The sequence below is a fragment of the Colossoma macropomum genome, unplaced genomic scaffold, assembly GCF_904425465.1.
Source record: "Colossoma macropomum unplaced genomic scaffold, Colossoma_macropomum, whole genome shotgun sequence".
Taxonomy (NCBI): Eukaryota; Metazoa; Chordata; class Actinopteri; order Characiformes; family Serrasalmidae; genus Colossoma; species Colossoma macropomum.
This window is the reverse complement of record NW_023494801.1, coordinates 24,412,716-24,422,850: the sequence shown is the minus strand read 5'-3', so window position 1 is coordinate 24,422,850 and position 10,135 is coordinate 24,412,716. Positions and strand designations below refer to the sequence as shown.

The following is a 10,135-nucleotide window of genomic DNA, read 5'->3' as shown; positions in this document are numbered from 1 at the left end:
TAAGAATGATTCAGCCCTATTATTTGACCTGCATGCTGAGTGTCTTTCAGGATTAGCTGTAAATAGACTCTCAATTACATCAACCTTATGTTTCAGTTTCTTAAGTATTGTGTGGAAGATTTCACTGATCTCTGTACATGTATGATCAATTCATAATAAGTGATGAGATTTCTGTTTTTTATTCATTGTTTGTTGGGGTTATTAATTATTCTCATAGCTCATATTGCTTTTGTGTTCTTGCTTTGCTATCTGGTGTCAACTAAAGGAGAATGGGTTTGCCTTTTAGGTTATGGCTCCTCTCAAGGTTTCTTCCTCTTGCTCTTAGGGAGATTTTCCTTGCCGCTGCCACATTTACATTTACACTTATGGCATTTAGCAGATGCTTTTATTCAGGGACAAAAGGTGTTTTGTTGTCCACTCAGAGATTGAAGCCTAGCTAGTCCAAACTACTCTTCAGCAAAGACACTGCCAAAAACAAGAGTCAGTGCTGATACCTAAAAAAGATAGAAATTGCAGAAGCAGGTTCACAGTTCTAGTTCCGGACAGCTTTGAGCCTAACAGAGTCTAAGCAAAATTAAATTAAACTGAAAACCTACCTAACCAAGCAGAAGAAAATTCCAAATCAGAAAATGCAAGCACACTGATTTCTGTAGTGGATACACTCTCAATTTATCAGCATTTTAGCTTCTAGTCCTGCCCCCACAGCTCAGGCTAACCCAAAACCACACGTGACACTAATTAGAACTAAACACTAGGTTCACCAAGACAGCCTTGAGACTAACGTGTATTTGTAACATGTTACTATTTCATTCTTTGCTGCTGAACACAATCCATATGTTTTCTATGTTTGCAAAATCAGCAACTGTTCTGTCTTAGTTAGAGCTTCTGGTAAAGCATTGGCCAGTGAAGTGTTTTGTCATGGCCTGCACAAAGTCATGACCTTACTAGCTTTTTGCCCTAGCTTTTAACAAATGCACAGACACTCATTAACCCACTTAACATGACGGAGGGAACCAGAGTTTGAGTTGTCATTAACAGGGCTGTGAAAAAGCTAAGGTACTCCTCAGCATCACCTACTGGACGCAACTTTAAAAGTTTCTCAGTTTAAACACAACTTCTTCAAGAGATAAAATAGCAGGTATTACTCACTCAGCATATTGCTTTTAAAATGTCCCTCAACTTTCACACAGATAATAAAGTCACCCAGTAAGGTAGGAGGCCGATAAATAAAATAAAATCAAGATTAAATAAAATAGTCAACATGCTGAATTATCAGTAAAGTCTATCAGAGTACTGTAGTGTACTACAAGAAGCAAAACAGTGCAGTAGTAGCTTTAACGGGTATATATGAAACAACACGTTTCTGTAGTTTCAAAACAAAATAAAGACATAAATTTACGGGCTACGTTTCACCTGCATTTATAAGAATGACTAACCTATGGTTTCTACATTCTTTTGGGATTGAAGAAACTTTTCTTCTTATTGGTTATGAATACAATACATACATACTTGTATCTTAATGAAAAGGAACTCCAAATCAGCTTTCTCAAAAAAAGTAAAGCTGTGTCAGAAGTAAAACAGCTTCTCATGCCTCAAATCCCTGTGCTATTAAAAGTGATACGTCCTTGCATACAAAGCGACGCGCCAGGAACTGTGTCATGCCACTTGTCTAGATAAATACCAGCCTCCGACTTTTCCACTGAACCCAACAAGCAACTGTCTGCCTGAACGCAGAGAGCTCTGCAACGCAGCAGCATAACTCAATGGTCTGGATACACGAACGGATTAACCTTTACGAAAATGCGAATACATTCAAACATGACATTAGAACGTGACATCTGATTCCTGTAGTATAATAAAATGAGAACGGAACGAGCGATTTGTGTAGATTTTTTGGTTCTTGCAACGCCGTATTTTTCATGACTCGCAGACCCAACCCTACAACTTAAAGACAGGCAGCGGAGATCAGAGCACTCACCCTTCGTGAGACGTCGTGCGTTGTTTTCTTTCTTTTATATATATACCTGCACTTTTTGTTGTTGTTGTTTTTGTTTTTTTTTTTTGTTTGTTTGTTTTTTTTGTTTTTGCTGGAACTCTAGTGGTGCGACAACAACTCGCATTGACGGGTATAACCTGTGTATAATCGACAACTACGGTAAGAAGAAGAAGCGTTTCTTAGTCACTGTGAAGTGGAACCAAAAACAAAAGCTAGGGTACCATGGACAGCGATTTATGTAAGTATTACAAATAATTAAATTAAGACATTACGACCTGACTCTAAATTCACGAGGATAAGGCTGGCATGTGTACATAATGGCATGATGTATACCAATGCATCGTTTGTACACAACATAGCAAAAGATCTGGGACTGACTGTTGCAATTAATTACTCCACTTCTCAGCCATACGTAACTGCTGTGGGAAGAGGTCGTTCGAAGTCCCTCTGGGCTCTACTTAAACAATGGGCCGACGAGTACCCAAATGTGCAGTTTACTTGCGGATGGCCACTGAGTATCTAAAATTTCACACGCTCCGAGAATCTGCGCTCAATGCTTGACTGCACACGCATGTAATCATTATAGCTTGAAACACACATGTACACAATTAAATGTCCTTATAATTGATTACTGTGGCAGATATCTAATTATGGGTTGTAATTATCTGAACATCTGGAAACAATTTTGCACTGTCGTGTATTTTTCATGCATATACACCGTGCGACCCATAAATCGTAGTTTATCTCCTGTCTCTCTTGTTTTTTCAAAGTGAAACTTTACTATAGAGGTGTAAAGTTAAATATTCACTAATACGATGTAAACTTAAGAGGTTTCTATGAACCAGCCTCTATCTGCAATGTACTGTTTGTACTCACAACAATGGCATCGTTAGCTCTGTGTTTTGATTTGTGGTTCATAGAATTTCAACGTCAACCAATGTATTTTTACAATAGTTTCTGTTGCCCTGTTCCCTTGCATGCTTCATCTCCAGGGAGAATAGGCACTTTAGTCAAGGTCATGTAAACTCCTAATAAATCTGCACTGGGGGATGGTTTTCCAGGCGCTCCAGACACAGAGTAACCCTTGTCTTGCACACAAAAGTGTGTGTGTGTGTGTGTGTATATATGTATATATATATATATATATATATATATAGAGAGAGAGAGAGAGAGAGAGAGAGAGAGAGAGAGAGAGAGGCCTTTTAATATCTGTGCAAAAGTCAGAGGCCAGTCAAATCCATTCCAGCCATTATGTATTAAGTTATTCATTTTTCAGCATCAGTTAAAAAGCAGAAAAAAATATACCTCAGCAACTGCATATAATATCAGTATTACCTTTGTTACAGCTTGCTACTCACAATCCATGTTAGCCCAATTTAAAATATCCAAATTTAGACTTTTCAGATGCAAACTCTCTTCTTTTAGCCTTTTCTACCAGGTCTTGCACAGCTGTTAGGAGTCCCATATTCTCTGTGTTTTTTAATCATTTTTTGAACTCCAGTTTTGGAAACTCTTGCTTTTCTTTTATTTGCATTTTACTTTCTCCTTCATGCAAGCGGACTATTTTAGCTCTAAATTAGGGATGCATCGATACCAATACTAGTATTGGGTATCAGGCCAAAATTGTGCTTATTTACTCATACTCCTAAAAACTCATCGATACCAGCATTCCGACACCAGCTGATGCCATGTGACCCATAGAACAGTGAGGTATAAACATTAATATGTTATTTTTTTTGTAAAATAGGCTTTATTGTCCTACCATGTACGTTACCACCTGCTTTATCTTCAGTGCTCAGTGTTAGCAGTATCTCTATGCTCCCGTACTTGATGTGCAACGTGTTATTTTGAATGAAAAAGCTTCATTTGAAATTGTTCATGGACAGAGCTTGTTTGTGCTTTGTAAGTATATGAATCGTAGACTTTGTCTAAACACGATGGAATATTCAAACATATAGTGCGAGTCACCAAATAAAAGGATTTCTAAAATTGCACAATGTTGTCTTGACTTTAGAGGGCATTCAGCTACAGCTCAAACACATATTGCAAAGTTTAAGTATAGTTTGCACCTGTGCATTTGCATCATAGTGAAAGTTCAACATGGCGGGAGCCAGAAACTGGTCTGCAGAGGAGACAAAGTTTATGCTTTGTACTTTAAAACATGGAAGTGTGACTGGTGTCTAGCTGATGTGTCAACATAATGTCTTCCTCTCTCTTCTTCTTTAATAAGTACATGTGAAGTATGTTTTCCTGAGTCTGCCATAAGTTTAAAGTAAATAAAAACACAAGCGCGCCAGCTGAAAACTCAGGCTAAGGTAACACACTGCTACTCGTCTGACTGGACTCACGTGATGCTCATTGTCATGGTAATGTCTACACTAAGTGGTACTCTATGCATGGACGTAATTTTGGTTCAGATTATTTGTAGTGTGCATGTAAACATAGACTTCCCATCAGATTGTTCAGTATAGTGTGCATATCAACACCTCGGTCTTAATCTAGAATCAGAATATATTCAATTCAAATCAAAAATCTGTTGTTGAAAGAGACAGCTGTATAGAAGCTTTTCTGACAAAGAACAAAACCCAGTCTTCTTCACTGCAGTGTTACTCGATCCAACTAATGTAGCATACCTAGCTAATGCATGTCATTTAAAATGAGCTAGATTTAAATTGTTTAACTGTTAAGGTTGGCTACATTGTTCTAATTTACACTAAGAACCACTAATTCTGTGTAGGTTACTCAGTACGATATCAGACTTGGTTTCGAGGAGTAGCTACTAAAAATGTACTTGTAGGTATCAGTGCATCACTACTCTAAATACCTCAGAAATATATCCTTTGGTCTCTTTGAAGGGGAACATTATGTTCGTGACAACTTAGGATAATTTTATGTTAAAGAAATTCTGTTTCCTGCTTTTTCTGATTGCTTTTTAAAGCTTTTACTTAGTTTTTTGACTGGATATGAAACAAACAAAATGGTGGTGTCTGACTTTTTTACAGTACTGTGTGTGTGTGTGTGTGTGTGTGTGTGTGTGTGTATACATATATATGAGTAAAAAAAGTAGGTAAATAGGTAAAAAAATAGGCTATAGACTATTGCTGACAGTGGAGCAGTCATCATTATATTTTTTTTCCAATGCTTCTGCCCTACTGCAACACAATAACAAGACTGTATGCACATCAACCACAATGCCGGATTCACATAAACCCATCTAACAGTGCTCACAACAGGAACAACGTTTCCCCAATGAAGAGAACATAACTATTAAGGTAAAATCAGGCAGCTAAGATGTTCAAAGAGAAAAAACAACATAGCAAACTTGAAAAACCTAAACCTAACCATCGTCTGGGCATGCCATGGTGGACATAAAAATGTTTTCTGAAAATGCATGAGTGCAAAAGTGATATGTTTACATTCATTTTATGTCAATTGCATTTTACAAGCAATTAATCTATTAATTACTCTCATAAGCTCACATTTTTTCATAGCTATGTTGTGTGTCAGCCAATAGTATGTTGCATGTACATTTAGTCTATGCCCAAACCTCTGTCAGCCAAGAACCAGTCACTGCTGATTGGGAAGTTTTGTCGCTGTTTCCTTTATTGAATCTCATTAAACCACCCTGAAACTATCAAGGACCTTGGTGTTCTCATGCTAGTTATGGACATGACAGATGCTGATAACGAACAAAACGGGTTTAAGGCTATGGCAGATAGTGACAGTTGCTAGACAGTGATTGGAGGTCTGAGAAAATAAGGTGGAGCTTGGTGGAGATCTTAGTTGTCATTTTGATGTAATACAGCAACAGCACTTTTAAGAAACAAATCAAATCTTTAAAAATTCAGCTTAATAAACATTTTTCCCCAATTTCACTGGGTAATCCTGTGATCAACCTGGGTAGGCTCAGGCCTGCCAATGGTTATACATCCCTACCAGCTAGCCTTTACAATGTATTTCATTCATTACTATTTTGGAGATACAGGTTTTGTCATTTTGTCATATTAGAATATATATATATATATATATATATATATATATATATATATATATATATATATTCTAATTGCATAATAACCTCTGCATCTTTTTTCTAGAATTTTGATTGCCCAGCCACAAGAGTTCCTGTTCTTCAAACCTTCATTGTGTTCCAAAGATGGAGACCCAGGGGAACACGTCTGTTTTTGATTATCTGAACCAATCTTCCCTCCATGATCAAGACGGAAATACGTCTTTTACCGCAAGCATTGATAGTGACAGTAATAAGATCCTGGCTGTAATTTACCTCATTGTGTTCATACTGGGCTTGACTGGGAATACATTAGTTATCTTTGTGGTTCTGCGATATGCTAAGATGAAGACCGTTACCAACATGTATATCTTAAACTTGGCAGTAGCTGATGAGCTGTATGTACTTGGACTTCCTTTCCAAACCACTCACAATTTACTCAACTACTGGCCATTTGGTAGCTTTCTGTGCCGTGTTATGATGTGTGCAGACACCGTCAGCCAGTTCACCAGCACCTTTTGTTTGACAGTAATGAGTATTGACCGTTACATGGCTGTGGTTCATCCCATCCGCAGTGCAAAATGGCGGCGGCCAAGTGTTGCTAAGGTCATAAACTGTATGGTTTGGGCTCTGTCCTGTATTTTGGCACTTCCAGTCATCATTTATGCAAATGTTCAAGCTGGACATAACACCTGCAACATAAGCTGGCCAGAACCAAGGACCATGTGGTCAATGGCCTTCATACTTTACACTGCCATCTTAGGATTCTTCTGCCCTTTGTTGGTCATATGCATAAGCTACCTCCTCATCGTTGTCAAAGTAAAGTCAGCTGGAGCCCGAGCAGGACTCGCCAAACGACGCAAATCAGAAAGGAAGGTGACACGCATGGTGGTGATCATTGTGGTTGTGTTTGTGCTCTGCTGGCTTCCGTTCTTCATCCTCAACATTGTGAATGTTTTCATCTTCCTCCCAACCAAGATGGATGGTGTCTACTTTCTCAGTGTTATCTTGACATATATGAATAGCTGTGCCAATCCTATTCTCTATGGCTTCCTATCTGACAACTTTAAGCAGAGCTTCCAGAAAGTCCTCTGTGTCCACAAGGCCAATGGGGTGGGGGATAGTAACCCTGGACGGGCACGCATTGAGAGTGCCAGCCAACAGGACCCCTTCTTCTCCCCAAGAACCACTGACTCCAATAGCCATGGCGAGAACCATCAAGTAAGTTACTTGACTTACAATTTGCAAGGCTTTTGAAGGCTGGTTCGTATGGATTTTAGATCCACATTCTCTCTATTGACAAATTAACGTTCTTAAACAGATCATCACTTTCGTAGTTCAGTACTGTGTACAACTTAACTACTATTAAGGACAAGTCATTTATTTTTTTGTGTCAGAAAAGGGTAGGACATATTTTACAGAAAATAACAGAAATTCATTCAACACTAAATATCATGCCAAATTTCTTTCTTGTGTGCATCTAAACTGGTCATAGTAGGGAAAACACCACAGTAGCATTGGTTACCAATGAAAATGTTAACTTTACTCCTGTCTTGCCTTTGTAGTTCATGATGGCACTGAGAAAATAGAAAGAAATACAGTGAAAAATGATATCTTGGCAATTGAAATAATCCTGTAATCAATGTATCTATTTCTTATTATACGATTGTAAGATTATTTTACCTATATCTAAACATTTTTACTTGATTTATGTCATTTTTATCTGTGTGAAATGATCTCATTTCACTGGTAGATAATTGTGCTCATTTCTAGCATTACTTATTGGATAATAATAAACAATCTCAGAACATTGAAACAACACTGCTGCCTGTTTGTTTCTAAAACAGCCACGTGAAATATTCTTTGGGGCTTACCAAAAGCATTTCTGTTCCTGGCAAACTACTGCTTGTTCCCAGCTTTTATTTTTATTCCTTGAAATCGATTGAAGTCATTATATTGGATATTAATGGATGGCAGGTTTATCAGGACCATCCCACTTACAATTTGTACTCATTCCCTTTCAGATACAGACCTAAAACACTGCAGAGAGCAGAAATAAATCGGTAAATGTCAGATGTTAGGAAGAAACTCATTGTGATGTTCACAGACTTATTGTCATGTTTACAGACATCAGCCTTGTCTGGATTGTGGCCAAAATAAATTTTAACTGGGAATGGTATTTTAGTCATGAGTATATGAAAAGCTAGAAACTTTGTATTCATTCATATAACAGAATCACTTTATTTATTCACTTTCATTTTTGCAGGCATACCAGATGGAGTCTGGAGGTAATGCCAAAGTGGAAATTCTGCCCTCTGTGATCAGTCAGTCAACAATATGATTATTTTCTACCTTAGAAATCACAGAGGCAAACTGGAGAAAAAGGATGGTTGATTAATCCAGTATTGAAAGCTGATATCTGATTATTTGAAACTCAAGAACATGAATATCCATTTTACATGGACAGCTGCCTGCTCAGTTCTTGATGAGGGAAGTTCTGCAGCAGAAACTACTTTCCATCTTCAAGCTGTGACAGAAGAAACTGACGGGTAGGGAAAATAAGCCCTATGCTGGAAATATTTTTTTTTTCTTTTTTTAACGATGGAAAACACTATTTGGGTCTGGACCAATTAATGGGGCTGGGAAATTTGGGAAGCTGTTCAACTCTTGGGTGACCTTTGACTTAAGCCTATTGAGACTATTAGGAGAGGAAGTGGTTTGTTCATGCTGCATTGGAAGGAAACTCAAGATGAATGATGGACAGCTCTGCATGGACAGCTGTCCTAACGATCTCACACACTCTATAAAAATCATGGAGTATTCACCATCCCCTTGGAAAAATCATAAGGATATACGCTTATACGCAGCCACCAGAATGAAACAGTAACTCACATGCCAAATCAGTGTTTGACAGAAGTTCACATTCAGTTTTTATTCATTAAGGACAGATTGTCCTTAATGACAAAGGGATTTATGCTGTTGATATGAAAAGGCATTCAGAACGTTCAGTAGCTAAGGATGATTGGTAATTTCATAGTAAGGGCCGCTACAAAACTTCATAGAGAGCAGTTGATGCAATTCATAGGAACCTTGTCCTTCATCACAAACTCACTTTAGGATCACAAATTACCTTACATTTATGCTTTCTGCAATGTTTGGATTTTGGCTGAACTAATCAGAATTTCAACCTGGGACTGATATTGTGGAATGTGATAATGTGAACAATTGCCCATGTTGTGGTACCATACATATCTTAGAGATTACTTGTGGCATTTATAGTACACTCTAGTTACTCATAGCTAAGTGTGGATGTTTTTTATTATCAGGTCTGAAACCTCCACTGTGTTGTTTTTTTAAAGGTAAAACAGCAATGAATAAAAGTTGTAACGTAACATGTTTATGCTTTCTCCTGTAAAGTTACCATTTTGGAGATGTGGTTTGTTAGGACAGCAACAATATAGTCATGTTATTGTCAAAGGACCTGTATTATTTCAGACCACTAGCCCTGAAATACTGATCAAATAAGGATGTTTCACAGAGAGCAAAACATGTAATTTTTAATTTTCTTTCTTCTTCATTTATTATTCATGTAAAACACAACAGGCCAGCTTTGAAATTCCAAACAAATGTAGCCAGAGATTTATATTTACTTTTACTTTTCCATTAAATTTTTTTTTTTTTTGGTAAGAAAATCCGTCAAGATACAAAGTTTCCAACATATGTTTTTATGGTTTTAATTTAGGTATTTTATCTAGTATATGGTACTATGGCATAACACAAACATACACAAATAAATTGAGTGAAACCTTATCTAGCTTTTTTCCATAAACCCTAAACTGAGGTAATCTGCTTTTGCTGTAAACATAAGATCAGAAGAGTGTTGTTTCTTTTCAAATGACCATGTGTTGCATGTAGGTTTGGCTGGACAAACCAGTTAGCCAGGCTGTTGCAACAGGGTGAGCATGCAAAAACAGCTTCAGCCTGCTTTCTGAGAATGTGACGATGTCAATGAGATCTTCTAAGGGGTTAATTTATTAAAACAAAGACTGAAAGACATTTCATCACATTATGGAAAGAAAAAAATATTTCACATGACAGATTTTGAATATTGATAAAGATGCTAAAAAACA

General features: G+C 37.4%; 1 protein-coding gene across 1 annotated transcript; it reads left to right on the top strand.

The window, feature by feature from the left end:
- Positions 1 to 1,183: 1,183 nt before the first annotated feature.
- On the top strand, positions 1,184 to 9,590 carry sstr5 (somatostatin receptor 5). Its single transcript, XM_036590145.1, has 3 exons — positions 1,184 to 2,234; positions 6,094 to 7,226; positions 8,272 to 9,590. Exons 2-3 carry the CDS (start codon positions 6,153 to 6,155, stop codon positions 8,344 to 8,346), a joined length of 1,149 nt encoding a protein of 382 aa, XP_036446038.1. The 5' UTR covers positions 1,184 to 2,234; positions 6,094 to 6,152; the 3' UTR covers positions 8,347 to 9,590.
- Positions 9,591 to 10,135: the final 545 nt, after the last annotated feature.